The sequence below is a fragment of the Lingula anatina genome, chromosome 1 (genome assembly GCF_051362555.1).
Source record: "Lingula anatina isolate TDL-2025a chromosome 1, LinAna3.0, whole genome shotgun sequence".
Lineage (NCBI taxonomy): Eukaryota > Metazoa > Brachiopoda > Lingulata > Lingulida > Lingulidae > Lingula > Lingula anatina.
In genome coordinates, this window is record NC_141767.1 from 57,684,999 (window position 1) to 57,712,548 (window position 27,550).

Genomic DNA, 27,550 nt, shown 5'->3' on the forward strand with positions numbered 1-27,550 from the left:
TATACCTGCCTGAATAAAATATATTCATTAATACTTATACAAATTACTTCGATAGTAACCTAACTAATTTGTCTGATTTATTCTAAATTAAGATGTCATATTTCATATCATACAAAAATGCTGTGACACGAAGATGATAATGGTTTAGTGGTCCATAATTGTATTTTACATCTAAGCAGTGCGTTTTGCCAATTTTCCTGCTACTATACAAAGAGATAAGAGCGGATTTAACATGTGCTAAAGATAGATAAAAGAAGTGATTATATTTTGTTAAGACTTTATAAACAGTGTCCTACACCCGGGTGTATAACTTAGTACCCACACTTAGTCCGACCAAGGAATTGGATATCTAAGATTGGGTTCCCATCCCTAGATCGATCTAACAGGATCGGTCCATCTCCACGGGGTTTTTCGCTAAATTGATTTCAGCATGTGGCTTAAATGTCTGGGACGCCTACTAAAGCTGCTAAACGATAGTTAATTACCCCCTATCAACTTCAGTAGGCGTGACAGACATCTAAGCCGCTTAAATTAATTGCAATTAAGTGAGAATCCCCTTGGAGATAGTTCGATCCAAAGTTAGTACGATAGTCTCTGGGAATTGTTTCTAATTCCTTGGTCTGACCAAGGAGTAGCATGCTGCAACTTCTTAAGCTTGGTCTGAAATAGCCCAAGATTTTTTAAATGGATGATTCAGTTGACGTCCAATGATAGTTGCAAAGTGTCAAAAATATTATATTCTATATTTTATAACAATAACAAGAGCAAACACACTGGAAAAAATGAACGCGGGGTTTACACAATCACGTCTTGATAGTAAGTCACGTGCGACCAAAAAAAAAAACGCTGTGACCCGTGGCCATGACGTGGTAATTCCTATAGACATTCAAATGTAATAGAAATTAGATGAAACAGAGGAAAGCGATAAAAACACCGAATACACAGTTCACAGAATTTTGTTATTAACTGAGCGCATGCCGATTTTCAGCTTTCAGTGAACCGTTTGCAGAGTTAAACCCGGTACAGTCGATATTTTCCCATTTTCTTAATAGAATAGAAAGGTATTATAGATATTCGCCTATTTTTATTTTATGTGTTCCCCTTTTCTGTTTTCAGATTATGAGCAAAGCATCAATCTTGTAAGAGTTTTGTTCTTTTCTATAAGAAACCAGACTTGTTAAATACATTTCACACTGAAATGCAAATTTGACCATTGAAAATAATACAATTTAATACTTCTGCTTAAATCAGGAAGCCGCTTCTGACAAAACTAGGCCCTCAAAAGTAAACTCTTTTCTTTTATAATCCCAGCGGCTACCTATTCGGTAAACCATACATTACCGAACCCCAGTGCGTCAAATAATGATATCAGGTAGTTCAAAAGACCAGGGTGTGCGACATTAACCACTAATAAGGTCCTATTTACAGGGTACTTTCTTGATAAGCCCTTGGTACCAACATGGTGGGTATGATGATTCCAAGATGATCTTTATACTTAAGGGAAGTTACATTTGTCACAGGTTTATACAAATATCAAATAATACTCTCCTTTCATAAGACAGAGTAAGGTATATCTTCACATTTGAACAAGTATAGCTGCATTCGGAGCTGACCCCTAGCTCAACAGTAAGAGCCTACTGAGCCTTAGGGAGCGTTCACATAAACCCATTGTATTAGCTGGATCGATCTGACTCCACGGGGATTCTCGCTAAATTAAGCCCACACGATAGTTTATTACCCCCAGCAGCTTGTGTAGGCGTGCCAGACAATTAAGCTGCAGCGACAAGCCCCCGCATAGTTAGATCGACCCAGCTGGTGCGAGGGGGTATGTGAACGCAGTCCAAACTTTTTAGTCACTGACAATACCCTATAGAAGGGAATGAAAATTTAAAGGGTGCGATCATAAAGAATTTGTCGTTCTAATGCGCACTAACTCTACGAGGACTCTCGCTGAATGCAGTCATATTAACAAACAAACACGCCTCTCCCTGGCGTTGAATATAGAAAAACTGGTGATTATACGCGTACGTTTGAGACAACTCTGATAATCTGAATGCCTTTAGCAAGAGTTGAGTTAGTGTGCCAGTACGATAGATTCATTGTGAATGCACCCTTAGTGACTAGGGCCACACAGATCGCACATCAACATAGCTCTGTGTATGATCCTAATAGGCTACAGCTAGAGAAAATAAGCTTTTATTCATGGATGAACTATTTGGCGTCCAAAACAGCAACGGCGTCAGTTTGTTTCCACTGTTATCATAATTTTTCTTACGTACCTCAAAGTTGCAAGAAACTAAATCTATGAAATTTGTGCAAATTTCTAGAAAAAATATTTCAATTATCACCTCAATTTTTTTTTTGTTTCAAAATAGATACTTTGTCGAAAATTTTTCGAATGAAATATAGAATGCCTGTGAACCCTTTATCTGAAAGTAGAAAGGATGCGCTTTTTCTTTTTATTTCATACTGTATGGGCTCATTCACATTGAAACTATGGGTCTACTTAGATCGATCCAACTCCACGGGGACTCTCGCTGAATATAACCAGTTTAACAGATTAACATGCCTCCTCCAGGCTTTAAGGCCGGTGATAGTAAAAGGACCAAAGTCATAGAAACAAAGCCCTGGGCTTATAAGTTTTTATAAAAAATTAAAACAAACTTCCCAAAAGGCCAATTAAAGACGGGGATTAAGTACAGTGTCCAACGGATGACGCTCTGGCGCCAATTTGAGGGGAAAAATGCCGTTTTCGGTATTGGGATTTTCTCTATAACCAAGACAGCTATTCAAGTGATTCAAAAGGCCTCATAAAGCTGGGTGAAAGCACTTCAGCGCGGTACCAGGGAATTGTCTTAAACTATTTACTTTTGATTTTATCATCTTTTACGTTAAATTACCCCATATTTCAATGGCTTATTCACTTCAAAAGGCGATATCTTTCAAACAAACAATTTTCTCTTAAACCCCTGATATCATGCTGTAGTCCACATTCCTAACAACAATAGGTGCAACTTTTGTAACGATCGGTTGCTCAGATAGTGAGATATACTTGGCAGCGATTCACTTATCTTGTCAATATAGAAAGCTGTTAAAACAGCCAAAAACGTTCACAGGTTGGTTAACAGGGCTTATTAGTCAAATGCTTAGCTGGCAAATTTACCTGTTATCGGTTATACGATCAGCTGGAACCATTGCTTATTGTCATCTAAAAATATTTTGTTTGGGTGCTTTGAAGGGGCAGAAAATCGTGCTTTTGTTACATTTTCCGACCACTCGTTAGGCATGTAAGCGTGCCGCCATTTTGATTGACAGCTCTGGAGAGGGCCCTAGCCTAGTGATGCCCAGTAGGGTGTCAAGGATATGTAGAAGGAAGCGCTAACAAAGGCGATTACGTTTAACCGCAATTAAGAGGTGTGAAGTCGCATTTGAACGTTTCAATGGCTCTTCCTCGGCAATCGAGTAATTTTACCTGAGAGATTCCTTCTTTGTTATCGGCAAAGTGATCAGATAAAACTGTGTCGAGAGCAAGTGTCCGTCACTTGTGTTGATACGAGTTTTTTGACGGGTAACGCTGCAGGATTATTTTGCACGGCACTTGGTAGTCGTCAGATCAACGGAAAAATCCAGTGATTACTTCAGAGCGGTCTCGCTCAAAATGCCAGCTAAGATAAAGGGGAGACGCTCAGCTGCACAAGATTCAGCGGTAAAAGTGGCTGAGAGAAGGCTTTTGAATAAATATTTTATTTTTACACACATGACACTTAGACCCTATTTGCTTTTTACCTGCTAGCCTTGACTATTCTCGGGGTCTTTTTGTGATTTTCATTTTTGGACACTTGAACTCTTTCTTCCCGCTTGATCAGTGATTTTGAAATTGTTTTTCTCCAAATATCGCAAAATGCAAAGCCGCTAACATGCGTTTTTATTTTTATTGTTTTAATCATGCTGTCCAGCTTTGCTTGGATTTCTCTTGTTTGGCCATTCAAATCACAATTTTTCGCGTGTCTCTCAAGCTCCATGATATCATATCTTGGAGAATAAAATTTTATTTTGTCAACATTAGATTTACCTTTTGCAAACGGCGACCAACAATCATTTCCGGTTTCGTAACGTGTCGCAGATACGCTCGACGATATATATCGTAAAAATTAAAGGCTAGGCTAAGAGTATCCTTTTTTAGCTTTTTTTATTTATGTTTTTATCGATTTTTCTTTCATTTGTCAATTAATTTAGACGTTTCGATTAACTCTTTCACCCATTTATTAGGTATACAGAAATCAGTCATCCGACTGAACAAATAGGGCCGGTTTTCCCCAACCGCCACGCATAGGCCTTACTCTCAAAATTTTCCTTCTTTCCTCTGGAAAGGGACTTTTAACACGAACTTTTCTCTTCCCCATAGTGTACTAGCTAGACTTCTTCGCTGCTAAGCTGATGTAAGACTTATGACCTATTACCGCACACGTAATCGGCTTATAACTCATTAACTGTGCTCCGACCCCCTCATGGCAACGGCCCTTAGTAACAGAGGCGTGGCTTAGTTGTCAGCCTGACTGGGGCGCGTGCCGGTTGAAAAACTCATCAAAAGACGCATTTTGCGATGCAAATTCATAAAAATTATTACATCCAACGTTAGATACTTTTTTGATTAATATAAACACACAAAAAACTCAAAAACACGATTTTAAGCGTATTTAACCCTATCACCGGCCTTAAGTATTAGCTTTAAGTATTATTTAATAGAAAGGCTGGTGATTATATTACAAGTACGTTGAAATCAAGGATGAGCCCTATGGCTTGAACGAAAGCTTATACCTACTTAATTAAGGGCGTATAATATTTAAGGCCGACTACTCAAGCGTGACCGAAAGACCTTGACTTCACTCCTAACTTATGTAACTTAAAACCGTAAAGCGAGCACACGCACGTTAATCATTATATAATGGTAAGTGCGTGACAACAATGTCATGCCTTACCAAACGTCGGTAGCGTGGTTGTGCACAAAGGGAATGGGGTATGGCCGTCTGATTTTTGTCTTATATCTTTTTAACTGCATACCATCGATCAGATACTTGAGCTGGATGTTTTCGTATCAAATGATATGTTTGTCCAATGACAGACAGTTTTTTCAACCGATCTCTTAAATTATTTTAAGAAAAATAATATTATGACCCCCACAGACGTCTACCTGCTTATTTCTGCATAACAGGACACGTGTTTTTTCACGTGTCACCTCTGAACACCCATTTACTAGTAGATTGACAAATGTGATGGCCTGTTCCCGCAGGAGTTCCTTTAATATGTTTTCGTGGTTTTATTACTTTTAAATGTTCCTGTCCAGTAGGTTGTAGAGGAAATTGCGTTTGTTACTCATCTTGTATCATAGAAATCAGTTTTTTTTAACGGAGATATGAAAGATAGACAAACTAAGTTTTTTTATGGTGTTCGCTCCAGTAGGTTGTAAAGGAAACCGCGCTTGTTACTCATCTTATATCACAGAAATCAGTTTTATTCTTTTACGGAGATATGAAAGATAGACAAACTTAGTTTTTATGATGTCCACTCCCACTTACTAATAAGCACAATGATTCAATGCTGAAGTCAAAATTGTCATTAAATTGAAATAAATATCTCTTAACTGTTCCAATATTAACAGTGCCACAATTGTCATAAAAGATTAAATTTTCAGACAACATGTCTTGATTGTAATGATAAGATCATTAAATTGCAATTCTTTGCTCAATATTCTTTTTTCATGAGAATAAATTTATAAGTACTTATATGTCTATAATAACCACTCCCAAATGCATTTTACAACGACTTTGACAAGCGAAAGAAGACGTTGAAGCACCATCATCTTCAGTGCAGAATTAGCAGGTGAAACGGAAATATCGAGTGAAAATCAGTTAGATGCTTATAACATTAGTAATTTTAGAACAGCGCCCCCATTGATTTGATACGATTGAATCTTTGACTTAATAAGTTAACGGTCTAAAACGAACTCATTTTTTACAGTCTGGCCTCATCAAAGCTGCTCTTACTGTATTTTTCAATATTTTGTGCCAGTATGAAAATGTACTACTGTCCTAATTGAAGTTACCTATATTCGGTAGTTTATTTTGCCGTTCACCATTAATTATCAAGCTTTCCTTCTCGTCCATCAGAGACCAAATAATAAATGTCAGCCAATCGACATGTACAATGTACATTAATGGCTCATTACACATTTGTCACGACCTCAGGTCGATTTTTTTTTTTTTTTTGCCCTTTAAATGTTCGCCAAAATTAAGTTTTACTATAGGTAAAAGGAACTAATGTTAGTTGAGAATTATTGACCTTGTATGTTTGTGGCGGGTATACTCATCCCCCTTTCCAAGTGAAACAACGTCGTTTGCACCCAAGTCTTTCTCTTGTCGTTGCTATTCAATTTCGCTGAGAAGGGTGGGAATGTCACTGTTAATCGACTGTTTACCAGTTTTATGAGCCGGTTTTGAAGACAACTCTTTTTCGCCACTATATGTTATCGGCATGATCATTCATTACAGGTATACTGGAATGGTCATTGTTCTGGAATCAGCTTTGGTCATCGGAGCATTTCTTGAAGGTGGTTAAATCGAAAACTGGTGTTGAGCATTATAATCTTCTTCGTTCTTGACATATTAGTCATTTTGCCTTTGAGCAGTCATTTTCTTGATAATGTAGGCTAGTATTGGTTCAGTCACAGGCCAAAGAGACATTGCCCTAATACCAAATGACATCCAGGTATATGGCATTCAATTTTTTATCAAGCCAAGTTTATCCTTGCTCGTAACTTACGTCTTATCGTTTAAAGAAATTAGAACATATTGGGGACTTATAAGGTTTTGTTGTTGCGACTCGAGGCTGTATTAAAAGTACAAAGGAACATTAACTATAAATGAAACACAGAATTGGACATAGAGTCAAAATAATAAGATAATGAAAATTGATTCTAATCCTGGATCTTGCCCTGTAGGTTAAAATGGAGATGACGACGTTTCGACCTTATCACAAAGTCGTCTTCAAGTGAACTGATTCCAATTGTCACCTGTGTGTCCGTTTCAACGTATATAATCGGATGGATAAAAAAATTCATTTTTAAGTGAAATATAACACTTTAATTATTAAAATGTTATGTCAAGTTCTTGTATCTAACTTCTTGTTTTGAAATACAGTCTAGTAATTATCCAAAATATTCCACCCTCCATGAAAGTAATGTTGCATATCGTTTTGCTTCATTAATGTTGTTTGGAATATTTCTTTACTTTAGTTAGGTCGGGGAGCATGACACAAATGACGGGAGCCAAGGATGCCAAGGGCAACGAATATATGGTGATGTTTACGGAAAATATGTTAATGGATGACTTCTATGAGAAAAACCCCATCAAAGAACTGTTTATTTCTGCTGGAAATAGTTTTCAGTCGGGCAGCTCTGTGCAGGTCTCATACTACAATGGCGCCACCTTGATGAATAACACATACCATATTCCGCAGGGCAAGACCATTCGAGTGGACTTGTCAAACTTGGGTTTAGAACTCAAAGGATCTACAGTGGGAAGGAAAGGTATCGAAATAAAGTCTGCCACAGAGATTGCTGTGTTTGTCATGAACAAAGACACATTTACCAGTGAGGGATACTTGGCCATCCCTAACGACGGATTGGGAAAGGCATATATTACTGTGAGCTATCCACCGTACCCAGAAGAGAAAGCATCTATGTCGGAGTTGGGAGTGGTCGCTCCTGAAGATGGTACTGTAGTTATGATGCAATTGCCAATGGTTCGTGATCTTACTGTCACTCTGAATGGACAGGAGTACTCAGCCGGGAGCATGATAGACGTATCACTGAACAAGTTCGATGCAGTCCAAATTCAAAGTGACAAAGACCTGTCTGGAACCTATATTACGTCCAATAAACCAGTAGCCGTCTTCAGCGGAAATGGCCGCACAGCAATTCCAAAAACCAGAGCTTCTCGAGACCATTTAGTGGAACAACTCCCACCCGTGGACTCCTGGGGGAACGATTTCGCCACCGTTCCGATACCAAGACGAACACAGGGAGACTATTTCCGCATCACGGCGGCAGAACCAAATACAAACATCAGGGTCCAAAGTAGCAGTGGTTCTGTTTTCACATATGCCATTTCCAAGGCAGGAAAAAGCATCCAGGATATCAGTAACTTCAAGTCAACCGACCTCTACCGCATTGTGTCAGATAAACCTATAATGGTAGCCCAGTTCGTCTCCAGTCAGCTGAAAGCAGGAGCTGCAGAAAAGGCGGACCCATCAATGATAATCATCCCACCCATACAACAATACAGCAGAGATTATTTCTTCGCTCTTCCCAAGGCTGCCAGTGATTTAAGTCTTGTTGCTCCCCCATTCAAGCATCAGGTTATGGTCGTAATAGCAGGCAGCAAGAGAAGCGGTCTTATGTTGGACGGGGCGCCAGTTCAGCTTCCAGCAGATGCCATGTGGAAACAGATTCCAAACAACCCAGAAGGAGATCTTGAATCTACTAACCTTGTCGGAGCATTCATTGACGTACTCAATGAAGACGCCCATCATAGTTTGCAGCACACCGATCCGAATGTCAGTTTCATGGCTATCATGTATGGATCCGGCGACAGAGAAAGTTATGCAATGCCCATGGGTATGGAGCTTGCTTCGATAAACCCCAATCCGGTGAGCAAATAAGGACTAATTTGGGCTTAATCGCTTATTAATATGTTTTTGCTTCATCTGACAGTATAGAACTGCGTTATGTATTATATTCTGCATTCAATTCTTTTTTTTTTTTTTTTTTTGTAGGCGGGGGGAGTTATTTAGGACGCTCAATAATACTGTTACAAGTCCTTCTATACTGATGAATCATGTTAAATTTTGTTATAATAAATAAAAATTGTTTCTAAAAACAAATTCAGAAACTTTGACATCCCGTTTTTTCCATATTTTAATTACAGATTTTGCCTGCCTCTGTTGATGTAATGGATGGCACAGGAAAAGAATATATGATAATGTTCACAGAGAACATGCTGATGGACTACTATCATGAGAAAAATCCAGTGTTAGAATTGTTCATTTCCCTCGCTAACAAAAGAGTCCCAGAAGCTATGGTATACGTGTCATACTATAACAATAGTCGCCTAATGAACGTGTCTTACGAAATTATTCCCGGTGTTATGAAACGCATTGATCTCTCTAAAGCTAATCTAGAGATGATAGGGACTGGTGTGGAGCGAAAAGCAATTGAAATTAAATCTACTGAGGATATTTTAGTTTACGGTATGAATAAAGATACTTTCACAACGGACGGCTTTCTCGCCGTGCCCAGAAGCGGTGTAGGTAGTAATTATGTTACTATAAACTATCCACCATATCCCGAAGATACCGCCTCAAGGGCAGAATTTGGCATAGCACCATTTGAAGATGACACCAAAGTGATCATCAAAATGCCGTCAAGAGACTCCATGTTTATACGTCTTAATGGTAAAACATACAGTGGTGGTTCCAACGTTGAGATAACATTAGACAAGTTTGACGCCCTACAGATCCAGAGTGGTAAGGACCTGACAGGCTCTTACATAAAAACCAACAAGCCTGTGTCGGTATTTAGTGGTAACGGTCGCACAGCTATCCCGAAGTCTAGAGCATCAAGAGACCATCTTGTTGAGCAGATGTTGCCGGTTGAATCATGGGGAAAGGTCTTCTTGACAACGCCATTTCCAGATAGAACAGAAGGAGATTACATTCGCATCATAGCATCTGAGGCTGACACAGATGTTTACATATACCGCAACGATGGTATGAGCAGCTATTTCAACATCCGTATGTCCGGGGGAGACATTTCTTTCGATGGCGCTAATGAGCCTTACAGGATACAGGCAAGCAAACCGATTCTTGTTGTTCAATTTGTAACCAGCCAGCGCTCGGTTGACGACCCTGAAAGGGCCGATCCAGCTATGTTGGTCATCCCACCGGTTGAACAGTACAGTCGAGACTACACCTTTACACTGCCATCAGCAGCAAGCGTTGGGAGAGATGGTTCTCCATTCAAACACAAGGTTATGATCATCGTACAAGAACGATATAAGGATGACATAGCACTGAATGGCCAGCCTCTTGGACTGTCACCCGATAGATGGCAAGACGTCCCAAGCAAGTCCAGTGATGATTTTCCAGAAAATGCCTTCGTGTCGACATCACTAAGTGTGACAGGGGAAGATTCCGTTTCCCACACCCTAGCCCATCCTGATCCTGATGTCACATTTATGGCAGCACTCTATGGAGCTGGTGACAGGGAAAGTTATGCCCTGCCCATGGGAATGAAATTACGGCCAATCAATTCCGAACCGGTAAGTCAGCTGATTTCATTGACTTATATTTTCATGAGGCTGTGTATTTTGTCAGTTTATCTTTCAAAAGTCCAGCATTTAGTAAATGTGTCAAACAGTTAAGCATTTACCAGTCAAACGAAAAATTGCTTTTCCTAAGGACAGCACTTTGGTCAAATGCCCGCGGGCCACTAGATTTCAAATCAAATCTAGATTTCAAATCTCTTATTTTCTTTTCCTGTATCTTAATTCCATAGTATGGAATCTTGAAGGCGCTGCGTTGACACTCCGAACGCTAAGCTTTTCCATTCCACGAAGCCCATGTTTGTCCATCTAATAACTAAAGCATCTAATAATCTTAAATATGGATTAAGAAAAGCAGTTTGAAATCATATCCTCTTCAAGAATAACACCTTGATTAATTCAATATGTATATATATATATGCATTTTTGAAGCACGTAATATTAGTAACTAATTCGTTTTTAATTTTTACTTATAGCCAACTCCACGCGGTAAGTCATTTTTAAGAAAAACCTCTTTTATTAACTTTAAACCGAGAATGACTTTATAACATCAGGTTTTACACGTAAGCATTTCGAGAACAATTTAATTCACAGCGAAATGGAATTCTCATTTGGGAAAATCAAGATAACATGTTGGTTTTGTATCAAGTCCTAAGACTTATTTTCGACTTGTTTTCGTCTCCTTTCTTTACCAAAACAAAAGGGCAGTTGCTTAAAAAGAAAATGATTTTACACTTTGTTAAGGTAAAAAGAGAATTTTGAATTGTAGCAATTCTTTCTTGTAAAAGTAAAAATGCATTAAGAACACATATATTGGGTTAACTGTTTTGCTTGTTTGACTTTTACCACCCCACCTCTGCACAGGCATGCTTGGCGGAGATGCTAGCGCTCCATCAGGCGAGGTTCCAATACCTATTCAAGACATCCGCTTGCCATCTTACGTCAAACCAGTTCACTATGGAATTATCATCCAACCTAATTTCTACAATAAGATGCCACACACCTTTGACTTCAATGGCACTGCCACCATCACTTTCTCTACAACCAGGGACACGAATTCGATCACAATGCACTCGAGAGATCTGAATATAGATCGGAGTAGCGTCGAACTCAAAGGACCAGATGGCATGGTGGAAGTAACAAACATCAAGGAAGATAAGCCGCGAGACCTCATTATTTTTGACACTGCCAGCATGCTAAACCCACAGACGAATTATACTATAAAGATGAACTTCCGAGGAAAGATGAATTCTCAACCCATGGGCATGTTTTACATCAATCTTAATACCGACGATGAACCAGAGTATGTTTTTAACGTCGCTTGAGACAACCTCAGTATAATCAGTATAATCAGTATAATCCACTCTTCAGTTGTGTTCCACGGGAACTTACCTGAGGGGACATTGTCCTAAAATGATGGCTTTTTGAAAATGAGGATCTTCATTTTTTTGTTTATTTTTTTTTTCGGGTAACATTTGTGTATCATATAAATATATAAATCTGAATTGTTTCTTGATTGTTATAAAATGCAATCGATGTTAAAGAAACTTGATATATAACACAACTATGTAATTCCAATCTATACATGTATGTTGCATTGGTGTTTTAAAATTAACGAGCATAACACAGCAGTTTATTTCATTTTATAAGGTATATGGTTTCCACAAGCCTCAAACCGAATTATGCCAGAAAGGTTTTCCCATCCTTCGACGAACCAGGGATGCTGGCAACTTATAGCATATCAATTGTAAGAAAGGAACCATGGACGTCAATGTCTACCATGCCTCTTGAATATACAACTGAAAGGTACCAGTTTATATTTCATACTATAATCATCTGGCGATACCCTATGCCCCATTGAAATAACCTTTAAGTTGAAATTAAAATTTGTAAAAGATTATTTTCAGAAACTATTGTATTTTATGTTATCTTCATAAGCAGAGATTATTGAATCTGAAATATTAAATGTTACAGACCAGATGGAATGAAAGAAGATCGATTTGAAACCACGCCCATGATTCCACCTTATGCTGTCTCTATGACACTTTCTAATATGACAAAGAATAAGGAATATAGGACAACAACTGGTGTAAATGTAAGTAGTACATTTTGCTCACGATCTTCTTATTCTAAAGTCAGTGGACATAATGTGTTTCTTATTTTCTTTAAGTCTTAACTCATTTTAATCAGGTATCATTTTCTCTATTATCTTCAGAACCCATTTGCAAGCCAATTAACTAAAACATTCAAATATCAGTTAGACCATTTGTATTTAGTCTTATTATAATACGTAACTGACTGGAATAAAAGCCCGTTGTCTTTTTAAAGGTCCGATTATGGACACGGGAAGACGCCCCAGAATTGATGCCTCGTCTTTTGGAAACCACCGGCAAAACCATTGAAACCTTGGAGACGGTTTTAGGAACGCCATATCCATATAAAACATTAGGTAAACTTGAATTGGGTTTTTAATACATGGTTTTATTAGGAAAACATGTTTTATCCCATTCTTGTCCTGTGTGTTTAAAAAGTATGAAAGACCATGTGTTTAAACTATTTGGACGTTCGCTAGAGAGTAACATATTGGAACAACATTTAAATGACTATTCAGGGAGATAATTATGTAATATCGATTTTGTGAAAATACATTATTCCAGATATATTAGGGATCCCCAACAGGCAACAATCAGTTGAAGGAACCTACTTGGAACCAACTGCTAGTGCAGGAAGCGTAAACATCCCGGAAACGGAGTTAATGGCGTCTCGTACCTCACCAACGGACAGTCTAAGCCGCTTTGTGTCAAAGTATAACAAAGACATAATTCAACAGGTGACTTAATTTCAAGTACACGCAATCATTCTGTGAAAAGCCGTAGTATAGGCTCAATTCTGCGGCAGAATGACAACAATTGTTTGAATCAACTTGGCTCGAAGTAAAGAAAGGATGCATAGGGTCTGGGATAGCTTAAGTAAATAGAAGAAGATTTCGTATATTAACCTATAGTGTTCAGTGCATACATTGTTCTTTATCAGTTTTTTTTTTCAAACATGGTGGATTGAAATAAATACTTGAACTAAATGATTAGATAATGGGAACGAATATGTAGTCCAAATGGAGCGTAACTTTTTTTTCAATTTTTCAGTTGATTGGTACAAACGTGCCTCCTACGTGGTGGAATAGCGACTGGGTCAACAATGGTTTGGTCAGCTACTTGGAAAAAATAGTGTATCCACTCTCGGGTGGACAGCAACTGGTATGTGTTTCAGTAGACGTCACGCGATTCACCTGTTGGTAAAGGACTACTTAAATATTGGTAAAAGGTTTTTTATGTGTTCAGCATGACGTACTCCTGTCATATGATTGATTCTTTTAAGCTTCAAAATGAACGAGCCAGCAAATTACATTACATATGGCGTGTTTGTTTTGCACGAAAATTTCTAATTTTTGAAAAATGGACAGCGTCTATGTGGTGTTTCTATTAGATTTTGCAATAATTATATATATACTGTTACAATTCACTTTAAAAGGAGGACCAGTATATCCTGCAGTCAATTCTACCGACCATGGAGGCCGATTCCGTCCTTGGGGTTCCCGCATTAAATACACCCATTAACAACCCGACTATGATCAGCGATGGGCCGACACCTCTTCCCGGTACTAAGGTAAGTTAAGGGGTAGATGCAAAGGTATGTCATCGCTTTTGTTTGAGGTCAAAGTAACAAGGGGGGATGTTTCCTAGCTTAAAGGACAACTCCTTTAATTCTGAGGAACTGCAGCGACATATATTATCGAGAAGGAAATGGTAGCCATGTCCCTGTGGTTACTGAGTATGTGCAGTTATTGTATCTTAAAGTACTTATTATTTTCATTATTATTTGTTTATATCATTTTATATAGGTCAACCTCTTATATTTCTAGGGTGGAGCTATTTTACGCATGCTAGCGTCTGTCGTAGGAGAAGACACTCTGAATAAAGCAATTAAGGTAAGATTTTATCCTTATTAAGAGGCAAAGATATTGTATAGTTTTGTTGTTAGCTTTAATTATAGATGAATGCTTATCATTTATATATACAGTTTATTTTATAATCATCACATTAAACAGAAAATTCTTCAAATATATTCAATGCAGAACTCACATGTGTTTGAATATCTTAAACTAGCGCTACGTAACAGACATGGCAGGGACATCAGCAACAGAGGAAGATTTTTGGGAAACGATTTCTGAGGTATGTGAAGTTTTCGTAAATTTCATATACAAAAAACTATTATTATATTATCGTTATTGTCAAGGCGTTAACGTTAGCAGTAAAATATTCCGTAATAATTCACAGTAGTTCCACAGCATGGGCGTACTGTATGAGGGGGTCTGGTGGCCTCGCCCTGTACATCGCTGTTGCCTTTTTACTTCTTACTTTATTTCAACCACCCCTAGCCATAAGCGCAGAAAGTAGGGTAATTCCCACAACTAGTTCTTTTCCAAACGGTCCCCCCCCCCCTTACACATACGCACACACATACTACTAAAGTTTGCTTCCTATGCCCCTGCACACTATTTTTTATCATTCATGGATTTAACCACAAGGGATATAAACACGGTGGAAATAGTTATATGGTGTCCTCTATTATAGCAAGTAAACGAAGAAGGAAGAAGAATGAACATCAGAGACCTGATGACCCCTTGGTCTACACAATCAGGCTATCCAGTAGTGACGATTGACCGCTCAGCAATGAACAGGCCTCCGTCTGGTGGAGCCACCGTCTTCCAGAACAAGTTCACTGTCCAACCTGACAGCCAACCCTACGAGGCCGTGACGTCATCAGATGACGAGCCCAATGGGGAATTAGGAACAACTCCAATGAACAGGCAAGTGATCAGTAATTGGCAGGCTGAAGTATGGATAGTATTCTGTATACCTTATATGATAGTAAACAAATATATTGTACCCTATAATAAAGGATTATTATAACGTGTTATTTTAAAAAATGTAAATCTTCTTGAGACTCGATTTTATGAAGATTCAAAATAACACATTACCAAATGTTATATTTTTTGTATTCAAGGCCAACATGGAATATTCCTGTTACATATATTACGAGTAGAAGTCCGAACACTGATAGCAGCAAGAGATTCTGGATGCATGAAAACAACGGTACGTGTTGTATCCTACAATTTATTAATCGCATCGTTTGTGTAAAAAAAGTTTGACAACAATGTAAATGGGGGAATATGATAAATGAAGGCATTCGATATTAGACATCCATGTTGGTATTTTTAAAACGAATAATGCGAGCTGGTTTCTATCCATTACTCTATGGAATTATTTTTTTGACATCTTATATATCTTTATTTAAACTGATATCAATTAAACGTTTAGGTACAAAAATGAGTCAAAATGTGAATATTTAAAACTAAACTTAATTTTTTTAGATAACCTTGTTAAGTCATTTTAATCGACGGTATATATATTTAAGTGTTTGGTGATCACTTTTTAATGTACAGAAAATAAACCTATATTTGTTGATAAAACTTCAGCCCAAGGATGGAGAACAATAACTGTAATTTAAGTGACTGATTGAAGAAATCACACCATAAAATTGATAAAGCAAGCGATTAAATTATTTACTAGTATTTAGAATAACTTTTTTCTACTTTACCAGTAACAATTAGCGATGACGCTATGAACTACATCGGAGACAAAGACTGGATTATTGGTAATGCTCAGATGCCTAGCTACTACCGTGTAAACTATGACATCGACAACTGGAACAATATAGTCGATCAGTTATTATCGGATCACGAGGTAAGGAATATTTAAGGAATATTTCGACTTGGCGACTTTTTATAACCTAATTTCATTATTGAGTTCCGTGTATCATTTTCTGCAACATATAATCGTTGTTTTAGTAATGGGTTGTTGTCAATGCTATCACTGTACCACTATCTTATAGTCGAGCATCTTTGTAACATATATAATCGCATAGGTTGTGCTGTACTATTGATTATGAAGTTTTGTCAAGGCATATTGTATATTGAAAATGTTAATATCTGCATTAATTACCAATCTGCTTCTATTAAATTTTCATAATTTTACTATTTATTCATGTTTATACTATTTTTCTCCTAGAAAATTGACCCCATTAACAGAGCACAAATCATAGACGATCTTTTCAATCTGTTGAGGTAGGTTGTGTATTACAGATTTAGCGGCACAAAGGTGAATTACTGGCAAAAAAAACTCCCCAATACGCACCTTAACCTGCTTTAGATACTAAACGTTCAATTCCAATTATACCATTTTCTTTTAAATAAAACGCTGTGTTTAAAGCCGTTTTCTTAGTATTTTTATCTTTGCCCCCTCCCACTGACCAGTCTCTGTGTTTAATTTTGCTGTAGCATTGCAAACGACGCGTTTTCATTTGCCAATTAACCCGGCGTGATGTTATCTCACTAATTCAAAGTAATGGATATCATTTGATCGATTCGTCTATAAAAAACATGTAACAAGGCCAAATATAATCATCATCACATATTTAGAAAATAATATCTAAACAGGCACATAACACATCGAGAATACGCCCTCTTCAGTGAACTGTATTATCATGTTTTGGTAATTCCAGAGCTAATGTTGCTCCAGTGGACGTCAAGTTAGTGATGCGTGGAACTAGATACCTCGGAAACGAGACCGCTTTCTTGCCCTGGGCGGTGGCACTCCGACATCTTAATAGCCTAGATTGTATGCTGAGGAAAACTGAGGGATACGGAGACTTTAAAGTAGTTTTTTTTAATTTAAATTTTTTTATTGACAAACGACTAGCGTGACACCTTTAAAAGAGCTCAAAAACATTGTTTTATTTTGTGTCATCATTTTTCTGATTTACAAAGATTTATTCATCTGTGAACAGATATAACTAAGGAAAAATATTCATTCGACGTGTCATCTCTCTAATGTCAATTTTTTTTCATTATCCTGCTCTAGCGTTACGTCGAGATGCTTATAGGTCCGCAGATTGAAAGGCTTGGTTGGGAGGATGATGGAACAACTTCGAATAGGTAAGCGTGTCTCGCGTTTGTTATTCTTAGGCCGTTGTAGCTTGCTTTGAAATATTCAATTTCGCCATGAATTGTTAGAATTTATTATGCATGACAGAAATTCTAGTGAAATGTTTTGAAAAGCTGTTGTCTCTATTTGAAGTGTATAAATTGTAAATGCATCATAAAATCATATCATTTACTTTGTTTCCAGATTGTTAAGACCACTCCTTTTGAAAGTGGCTATGAATCTGAACCACGCTCCGTCCATAGCTGAGGCACTACGTCTTTTTAATCAATGGACTCAAAAAGAAAATCCAGATACGGAAAACACGTAAGATAAAAAAACCTTCTCTCCCTTATAGTCTGGATGACTGGTGCTATATTTTGGCCAAATTGCTCAAAATGTGGAAAAAGCATGAAACTTGGCACAATTGTTCTTTGGTCTATGCTGATCATTTTCAAGGGCAGTGCCCAAAATTTCCAAGCGTTGCTTAGCAACCGTTGCTATGGAAGTGAATTTCCTTAGTAACAAGCTAAATACACCTTTCTTGTCCAGTTTAAAAAGTTTATAAATGCTAATAACTATGTTTCAGGGCATCAGAACTATCACTAGACTATTTTAAGGCAATTAAAACCCAAATTAACCTTAGCCACGATTGCTAGGCAGCATATTACCCTAGCAACAAGCATTTAAAGTTGCGTTAGTCTATTAAGTAAGGCAAATCTATAATACTAGCTAAGAACTACACTTCTGAGCAAGATGTTCATACTTTTAATCCAGTAAGTTGAACCAATTGTGTGTTTACACACATCCGATCAAATAAATTGCCAGTGCAGATACTTAAGGCAGCATGTTCAAAATTAGTAACCAGCCATTTCCATGCTTTTATCACCTTATGACTCTTTATAAAACTTTGCAATAGTTAATAATAATAATAATAATAGTTAATTCTCCCTTGTATGTGCAATATACAGTGCATTTTGCCCTTGCACATTGTCAGCCTCTACATCTGCACCTACATGCACACTGGAGCAACTCTGGACAGGTCAATAGCTTTTGGCAAATGTGTCCACTTAGGCCCACTGTTCTGCACAAGTCCAACCAGAGTGAGCACATGGTATCTGATGACATGGCACCCTAGTGCTGATTCAGATATGTTCATCTCGCAAGAATATTCTTATATTGATGTAGAGCAGCCTTGGTGGAAGTACGATATGGCATCTAACGGCCTTTGGGTGTGAACAGAAACTTTTGAACTTTATTGATTAACAAATAGAATTAAAATAGAACCATGCTGAACTGACAAAATACAATGTGAAAAAACTTTTTAGAAAATATTGAACAAAATGAAAAATATCTTGGAAATCTGGTCTCTGAGAAACCTTTCAATAATAGGAAAGTCAACAGTGGTTAAACCTTTAGTATTTCTCATCTTACGTAGGGCATGTATAAACTCTCCTACCAGCCCCCCCCCCTCCCTCAATACTTAAAATATGCATATCATATTTAACTTTATCAGGAATGGAAAAAGATACAAAATAAAATGAGCAAGGATGGCATCTGATTACAAAAATGGACGGAAAAAGGTACTGCAAATAAAAATTTTTCCAAGGCCCTAAACTTTACATGGCTTAAGAGACTTCTTTATGAAGAAAATAAGAGTAAGTGGAGAGCGTTTTTCTTGGCAAAATGTCAGGAATCGGTAGTAACAAAAGGTGGATTAAAAATACTAAAAGCAACTTCTTATCCCTTTTGGCAAACATTATTGGTTCTTTGAGTGAAATTCAGGAAAATTTCAATTTAACCCCAGATGAAATCTTATCACAACCATTATGTCAAAACTCAAAAATTGAAAAAAATTAAAGAACTATTTTCCATAAAAGATGGTGTAAAAATGTTTTTGTTTTTTTTTACATCAATGATATTATTAATGACATTTGAACTCCCCTCTGTCTAGAGGAACTCAACAAAAAATCAACCTTAACACTAACTTTCTGGGCTAATTCAGCATGTTAAATACTTGTTGCTAGGGTAATATGCTGCCTAGCAACTGTTGCAATGGTTTACTTGTGTTTTTAATGTCTTAAAATAGTATAGTTATAGTTCTGATGGTTTGAAACATTATTAAAAGCCTTTTTAAATCATTTAAACTGAACAAGAAAGGTCCAATTAGCTTGTTACTAAGGTAAATCACTTCCTTAGCAACGGTTGCTGAGCAACGCTTTGAAATTTTGGGCACTGCCCTTGAAAATGATCAGCATAGTCCAAAGAACATTTGTGCCAAGTTTCATGCTTTTTCCACCTTTTGAGCAATTTTTGCACCAGTCATCTAGACTATTATATCATACATAATTTTCAAGTGGTCATTGTCTAATTATGACACCTTGTGGCTTAGCGCTTACATCATATATAGTTTGTCGAGTTTGTGACTTTTTTCAGAGCAGCAGTACTCCGTGACTAATACTGACCCGTCGCGTCTACGACGATAACCCATTCATATCTAGATCATTATCAATAATTAAGGACTAAAATAATTCTTTTGATCTATATCTAAATAACTATTTGTAATGTTAGTTCTGATTTCTATTTTACCCTGATACATTAATCAGTCAAGTTTATTTCACATTATACGTGTTCCTAGTATATGTTTCAGTGTTAGTCCATATTAAATATCTGACTTGCCAGTATACCGGTAAAGCGTCTGCCGTGACTTGTCAATGACAAACCTTTCATCATCGAGTTCCAGTAGGGGCAATACGTATTTCATTCATTGCCAACACCAAGTTTAACTTCAGAATCAACCAAGATGTTCGGGCGGCTGTGTACTGCGCTGCAGTCCGCCATGGAGAGGAGACATGTTGGAATTTCATTTATGACCGATATAAAAAAGCAACTGACAACGTCGAAAAGGAATTATTGCTGAATTCTCTGGGTTGTTCAAAGGAACCGTGGATTATAAAAAGGTAATTTGCAACATTAACCTTTAGTCGTTTAAAGAGAGTTTTAAAAGCGAAAATTTGAAATTAATCATTAAAACTTTCCATATTTAAATAATCACTTCTCTTGAGACAATGCTGTAAATAATCTGTGTTTCGAAAATTGGGTAAGGTTTGTAGGGATTTGTATGATTTGTGACACTTAGCGTAACGGCATATGTGCGATGGGCATCTTTTCCAGGTTGCTGAAGTACTCTCTAGAGGACGCCAAGATACCGAATAAGGATGCTGTTGCAATTCAGAGTCTTGCTGCTTGTTCCGATAAAGAGGTGGCCTTAAATTGGTTGATGTCCAATTGGTTTGCTCTTATGGACAGGTAAGAGTTTCCTTTACCAGAGTAAGTGGTTATCAAACTAGATAGCTCAAAATTGAATAAAAGGTTTTCGAGTGTTTGTTTTATTGGTGTATTTTGATCATCATAATTGATTGTTTACACTTTATACATGTACATGAATGTAATATGCATCGCTTGTAAGCCATTGCCTGGGTCTTGGAAAAGGACATGTCTGTACACTCCTTAATATTGTCTATCCATAGTTTTCTCTGTCTGCCTCTGTATCTCACACATTAAATTGTGCTTTGGACCCTTGGAGCATTAATCATTGATCTTGTTATATCTAAGTGACCATTTGATCTTGTTATGTGTAAGTGTCATCGATATTTCTTTTTCTTTACTTCTGTGAGAAAATCATCATATGGACCAGTGTGTAACTTGATGATATTACGGACCTTGGGCCGTATTCCAAAAAAAAAAAATTAAAATTTTATTTACAACAATTTGTTAAGCCCATGTTCAATTTTATTCTATCTTTATATCAGATGGCTAAATCATTACTGTATCATCTCCTTTACCTTAACCTGGATTCATGTCTCAATGTTTATTGAGAGTATCCTTCAAATGTGACCATTTTAATCGGGATTTTCTTATCTTTCAAAGGTTTGAGCTATGTCATTAACAAAATTGAGTTCATTTAGATTTTCTCAAATACTGATGGTACCCATATGGGTCTTCTGTGCTTTGATTCCTTCCAGTAAGATGTCGAAAACATAGGAGATAATATGCTTTCTTGCCGCACACCTACAGTTGTCCGAAACATGTCCTACCTATGATGCCTTTGTTAAGGACTGCACTGCATGGTTGGAGTTAAAATTTCGGATGATATAAGCTCCCCACTTATATTAAAGAATCTCATAAAAGTGTGGATCGTAAACTACCTCATTACATACCCCGGTGTAACATGAAAATCTGACTCCTCCAGTCAAAATTTCATAATGAAAATCTGACTCTCCCCATGAAATTTTGACTCCCCCTCACAAAACTTTATAAATCTTATTTATTTGAGTATATGACTTTTTATATTTTAGTATGCATAATGGAGGATTATTTATTTATAAAAGAAAATTTAAAATGTATTTTTTCCACCCAATGACTCCTATGAAAAGGCTATGGGAGTCCAAATCCTACAGGCAGTAAGATGAATACTTGTTTCAAAAATTATCAATTTTCGCCAAAATTTTCCCACCAAAACTTTCTAATACTAACAAAATATAAGTCACAATGCAAACCATGTGGAAAACAATGGTATGGTGATTAAATATAAAATAGGGTCTTTTGTTCATGGGAGTCCAAATCCCATGCGTATGAATATGAAGATTTTTTTTTCATTTTTTTCATTTTTTGCACTCAATATTTTACAACCAAACTTTCAAATATTTCTAATATATTCTTCATAAAGTGTACCTAAGGGAAAGATGTTGAAATGATCCCCAAATATCAAATAAACAGCTTTTTCATAGGGGAGTCATTGGGTGGTGAAATACACATTTTTAATTTTAATTTATCATTAAAATTTTCACCTGCAAACTAACAAAGAGTGCCAATGTTTCCTTCATTATGCATACTACAATATAAAAGTCATATACTCAAATAAAATAAGATTTATATAAAGTTTTGTGGGGGGAGTCAAAATTTCATGGGGGAGTCACATTTTCATTATGAAAACTTGACTGAGGAGTCACATTTTCATAATAAAAATCTGACTGGGGAGTCACATTTAGGGGGAGTCAGATTTTCATGGTACGCCTGTAAAAATCTCCATGGTATCTACGTGATAAAGTTATTTTTGTTTTTGAAGTTGTTTCTCGCATAGCATACGTAGATTAAATATTTCTTTTTTGTGCTTCTGCCTTAGCAGAACCCTGTTTCTGTGCAATGTTCAATTCAGCCTTAAATTAATATTCAAATTACAGCCTGTATAGGATGCTCCCATATATCATACAACTTTTCAAGAACTTCAATTTCATTCTTTCTTTTTGTGCAGATATAGTGAAAACCCTGAGAGTCTCGCCAAGGTTATTCAGAACATTGTTGGAAAATTCAACGACGAGTATTCACTAAATAATGTAAATATAATATCTTCTTTTAATATATGCATTATTAATTGTCTTAATTACATGAAATATGTTTGATTTGTATGTCAACAAGCATTGCCGTAAGAGGAATGTTACTCTTTCTCCTTTCTCTTGGGAGATATCCTTTTGAAATGAGGATTTTTTAAATGAAAGGAAGATGCAAGTAACAATCATTATACAACCAATATATTATTTAAAGTGTTCATTCTATGAGGTTGTTGAGTTTGATCACACTACAGTAGACTGATGACCGATAAGTATACAAAATTGTATCTGATATCATTACCATGAATCCACCGCGAATTCCCCTTAATGGCTCTTTCAAATAAAAAATAATAAATTGAGAGAGTTAAGAGAAAAAAATTGCATTATTGCCATGGTAATATCTATTCTAGCTAGAAGACATACTCTCCAGTTACCCTGAACTTGGTGTTGGCAAGAAGTCGTTTCAAAAAGGGATGCAACTAGTAGCTTCTAATGTCGACTGGATGAACAGAAACGCTGAGGACCTATACCAGTGGCTGAAATCAGAAACATCTGATCTCGGTAGAAAAATGTGCGGCGCATATGTTGATATTCCATCTGGTTCGGGTGATTATACAGGAGGGTCCGGGTCTTATAACACAGGTGTTGTGGTAACACCCACAACACCAGCCCCTGTGGCTGTTACCACAACCACAAGGACAACATCTACTACCACCCGGCCTACCACAAGGCCTACCACTACGCCCAGGCCTACCACTAGACCTACAACTACCATTAAGCCTACCACTACCACTAAGCCTACCACTACCACCAAACCTACCACTAGACCAACTACAACGACAAAGAGGTCTACACGTGCTACAACTACAGCCGGTTCTCAAGGCACCTCCGGTATTCAGACAACACCCATTAGGGGAGACCAAGGGCAAACGGGTTTTACTGGTCCAGGCACAACTGAATTTCCTAAACCAATAATTTTACCAGACGAACCGCAAATACAGGACGGCCAGGGAAGGGAATACATGATCATGTTCCCAGAGAATATGCTTCTTGACAATAATAATCAAAATAATCCTTCACAAGAAATATTTGTATCAATGGTCAACAACGAATTGGATACATCTGTCATTCATATCGCCAATATGGAAGGCAATAACGTAGTAAACAATTCCATCGTTATCAGACGAGGTGAAGTAAAGAAAATTGATATGACTGACCGCAATCTGGAAGTTATGGGGACCTCTGTAAGCAGAAAGGGTATCCAAATTACGTCTCCTGTAGATATCACAGTCATTGTGGTTAACAAGGACACGTTTACAACTGACGGTTACCTGGCGCTTCCAACAGATGCTCTAAGTACAGTATATTTCACAGCAAGCTTCCCGCCAAATCCGGAAGAACAGTCGTCTGTATCAGAGTTCGGCATTGCAGTGCCCTATAACTTTACAACAGTAACCATCAAGCTTCCAGACGTGCCTAACTTGAATGTAACTCTTAATGATAAAGTTTACACAGGTGGCAATTTCATTCAAATTCAGCTCCATCAATTCGACACTCTCCAAGTTCAGAGTCTGTTCGACTTGACTGGAACTTACATTTATTCAGATAAGCCTGTGGCTGTCTTCAGCGGTAATGGCCGAGCTGCCATACCTGGAGATCGCGCGTCACGTGATCACCTTGTGCAACAGTTGCCACCTGTTCAAACTTGGGGACAAGAATTTGCAACTGTCCCAGTTCCAAGACGCACTGTCGGGGATTACTTTAGATTCATTGCGAGCGAGCCAGACACGACCATTAACGTATTGAGCAGCAATGGTTCCTCCTTCCTCTATAATATTCCAAATGCTGGAGGTTCTGTCGGAGATATCCACAATTTCAAATCCACAGACTTGTACAGAATTATGTCAAATAAACCCATCTTGGTCCTGCAGTTTGTTACAAGCCAAACAACGGCTAGTTCTCCAGAACAAGCGGACCCATCTATGGCAATCATACCGCCGGTTACTCAGTACAGTCGAGATTATCGCTTTGCCCTGCCTAAATCAGCGAGTGCACTCACTGGAGCAGGCACCCCATATACACACATGGTTATGCTTATAATCAATGAGGCACTTAGAGGTGGCCTTACACTTGACGGACAACCAATTGTTCTCCCCGATGGAGAGACCTGGCGCCGCGTGCCGAATGCTCCTGCTGTGAGCCACCCATATAACAATTTGGTTGGTTCTTATATTGTTGTAACTGACGAAAACATTGTGCACAGCCTTACCCATATCAATCCAGGTGTTAACTTCATGGCTATCATGTACGGAGCAGGAGACAGAGAGTCTTATGCCACGCCAATGGGAATGAACCTAGACTTCATCAATGCCGATCTGGTAAGTTTTGCTTTAAATCCATCTAGAATGAACATTTAGTCCCTTTTTATTGTAGGTGATATCCAAAAAGAGCATTATGTCTAGAAGCAACTGTTATAATTAAAGAGAATACGATTTGTTCAAGGTCGTTGATAATTGGAAACTTGATTGTCGTCTTTTTATCATTTGGATGATTTAATTTTAGCCTCAACCGACAGATATTGAGAGAATTGACGCAGCTGGTCGAGAATATGTTATTATGTATACAGAAAACATGTTACTGGACAACTATCATCCACACAATCCCATACAAGACCTTTTCATCGTCGCCGCAAACAATCAAGATGCTGGCGTACAGGTCTCGTACTATCTTGATAACAACCTTCAGATCCAATCATACAATTTATCAGCCAATCAGGTAATTCAGGTTGACTTATCCGGCAAGGGTCTTGAAATGACAGGAACCACAATTCAAAGAAAAGCCATTTGTATCTCATCCACCAGTGACATTACCGTATACGGTATGAACAAGGATACTTTCACAACCGATGGTTTTATGGCAATTCCAACAGATGCCATTGGTACTAATTACTACACAGTGAACTACCCGCCATACCCAGAAGAGACTGCATCTAAGGCTGAGGTGGGAATAGCTTCCGCCTTTGACAACACAAATATAACTATCACTCTACCAAGGCTGGATACCATACGCAGTGGGGTATACCTGAATGGGGAGACGTATATTGGTGGAAACCGCATCAATGTCGTATTGAACAAGTACGATGCTCTTCAACTCACGAGCACTGACGACCTAACAGGAACACACATCCAGAGCACTAAACCAGTTGCAGTATACAGTGGGAACGGAAGGACCGCTATTCCAAAGACTCGTGCCTCTCGCGATTATATAGTGGAACAACTGCCGCCGGTCTCTACATGGGGAAGAGAGTATGCAACAGTACCAATTCCTAAGCGTACCGTTGGTGATTACTTCAGATTTGTTGCCAGCGAACCCGACACAAACATAAATGTCTATGGCAGCGATGGCTCTATATTTTCGTATAACATTAATGCGGCGGGTGGAAACGTGGATGATATTATCAATTTTAAATCAGGGGTTTACTACCGAATCGCAGCTGATAAACCGATCCTCGTTGTCCAGTTTGTCACAAGCCAGTTAGAGGCTAACAGTAATGAGATGGCGGACCCTGCTATGGTATTTATCCCTCCTGTCCCTCAATATAGTAATGATTACAGCTTCTTACTGCCAAGATCCGCAGGAGAGGGCGGGGCGGGCACTCCATTCCGACACTTCGTCATGGTGGTTGTCCACGACACACAAAAAGACGGTCTTCTTCTTGACAAACAACCTCTGCAGCTGCCACAAGGAGAAACCTGGCATGCGATACCAAATAACCCAACAACTAACAACTCCGAGTATAATGACCTGGTGGGTGCCTTCTTCGAGGTCACGAATGTGACTGTGTCTCATATGTTTGAGCACACTGAGAGTTCGGTCAAGTTCATGGCTATAATGTATGGAGCAGGTGACCGAGAAAGTTATGCTTTGCCCATGGGTTTGAATCTGAAGGTTTTGAATGCATACGCGGTAAGTTTGTTTAAGTATCATTTGTCATCACATTGAAATTTTTATTAGAAAACAAACATTTATAAAAAAAGTGCCTAATGTTATAAAAAAAGTACATCTATGCGTTTAAAGACGCGTTGTATATTAAAATATACTAATGTCCTGGAGTAATACTGTTTGTTCAAATAAATTTACTTACTTATTACTTATTTATTTCAGGGTACGTCAAATTGAAGTTTCGCAAAATATCAGGTTTAATGAGAATATGAAGCTGAAGTGTACATGCAACTTGCAAAAACAAGTCACTAACAGTAGAATAATCCATTTGTTTACTTTTATTTCTACAAAAAATGAAAATTATAAGTATTTGGAAATATACACATGTGAGACTTTAGTAGAGACTAACAATCGTGGTATAAGTTGTCTGAGTGGCTACCATGTTTAAACCATCGTTTGTTTTTTGGTCAATTTCTACAGCAATCTATGATTTTGTGTAATGTTGAGCGACAGAAAAGAACGGATTATCTGCACGTGAAACTGTAGTTTATAGATGAACTCCTCATAGATTCCACATGGATATTTCCCACCTTTCCTGCGTAGAAGTAGGTGGCATCGCCTCGCATGGACAATTGACTTCGGAAAACATGACATTCTGCCACTGAGCGACGTTCTTCTGCGTTTTATTTTAACCTGTTTGATTATGAAAATAACGTTTAAGCATGACTAGCATATTATACAATGCTATTTTATGTACAATGTAGATAACATGATAAGGGTATTAACAAACGTGTCTTCT

The 27,550-nt window shown here is 37.7% G+C and overlaps 3 protein-coding genes across 3 annotated transcripts; all 3 read left to right on the forward strand.

Annotated features, from left to right (window-relative positions):
- The first annotated feature begins 7,303 nt into the window (after nucleotides 1-7,303).
- Nucleotides 7,304-8,825, forward strand: LOC147764820 (IgGFc-binding protein-like). The gene has a single exon (XM_086994920.1). It carries the CDS (start codon nucleotides 7,306-7,308, stop codon nucleotides 8,716-8,718), a length of 1,413 nt encoding a protein of 470 aa, XP_086851046.1. The 5' UTR covers nucleotides 7,304-7,305; the 3' UTR covers nucleotides 8,719-8,825.
- Nucleotides 8,826-8,996: 171 nt separating this feature from the next.
- Nucleotides 8,997-15,482, forward strand: LOC147764821 (aminopeptidase Q-like). Its single transcript, XM_087015501.1, has 13 exons — nucleotides 8,997-10,376; nucleotides 10,856-10,868; nucleotides 11,244-11,682; nucleotides 12,030-12,185; nucleotides 12,354-12,474; nucleotides 12,708-12,828; nucleotides 13,037-13,209; nucleotides 13,523-13,633; nucleotides 13,908-14,042; nucleotides 14,299-14,364; nucleotides 14,543-14,608; nucleotides 15,011-15,274; nucleotides 15,444-15,482. Exons 1-13 carry the CDS (start codon nucleotides 9,009-9,011, stop codon nucleotides 15,480-15,482), a joined length of 3,072 nt encoding a protein of 1,023 aa, XP_086871627.1. The 5' UTR covers nucleotides 8,997-9,008.
- LOC147764822 (uncharacterized) lies at nucleotides 15,448-27,529 on the forward strand. The gene is made up of 12 exons (XM_086994761.1): nucleotides 15,448-15,532; nucleotides 16,041-16,183; nucleotides 16,508-16,563; nucleotides 17,001-17,154; nucleotides 17,360-17,433; nucleotides 17,627-17,746; nucleotides 20,212-20,379; nucleotides 20,594-20,728; nucleotides 22,734-22,815; nucleotides 23,220-25,187; nucleotides 25,372-26,775; nucleotides 26,974-27,529. Exons 1-12 carry the CDS (start codon nucleotides 15,517-15,519, stop codon nucleotides 26,986-26,988), a joined length of 4,335 nt encoding a protein of 1,444 aa, XP_086850887.1. The 5' UTR covers nucleotides 15,448-15,516; the 3' UTR covers nucleotides 26,989-27,529.
- The last annotated feature ends 21 nt before the right edge of the window (nucleotides 27,530-27,550 follow it).

Excerpts from the sequence above, each read along its gene's own strand:
- LOC147764820 (XM_086994920.1), top strand. The coding sequence starts at position 7,306 with ATGACACAAATGACGGGAGCCAAGGATGCCAAGGGCAACGAATATATG.
- LOC147764821 (XM_087015501.1), top strand. The coding sequence starts at position 9,009 with ATGGATGGCACAGGAAAAGAATATATGATAATGTTCACAGAGAACATG. Across the intron at positions 12,829-13,036 it reads ATATCCATATAAAACATTAG|ATATATTAGGGATCCCCAAC; the intron begins GTAAACTTGAAT and ends ACATTATTCCAG. Across the intron at positions 14,609-15,010 it reads TTTGGGAAACGATTTCTGAG|CAAGTAAACGAAGAAGGAAG; the intron begins GTATGTGAAGTT and ends CCTCTATTATAG.
- LOC147764822 (XM_086994761.1), top strand. Across the intron at positions 20,380-20,593 it reads GAACCGTGGATTATAAAAAG|GTTGCTGAAGTACTCTCTAG; the intron begins GTAATTTGCAAC and ends CATCTTTTCCAG. Across the intron at positions 22,816-23,219 it reads ACGAGTATTCACTAAATAAT|CTAGAAGACATACTCTCCAG; the intron begins GTAAATATAATA and ends TATCTATTCTAG.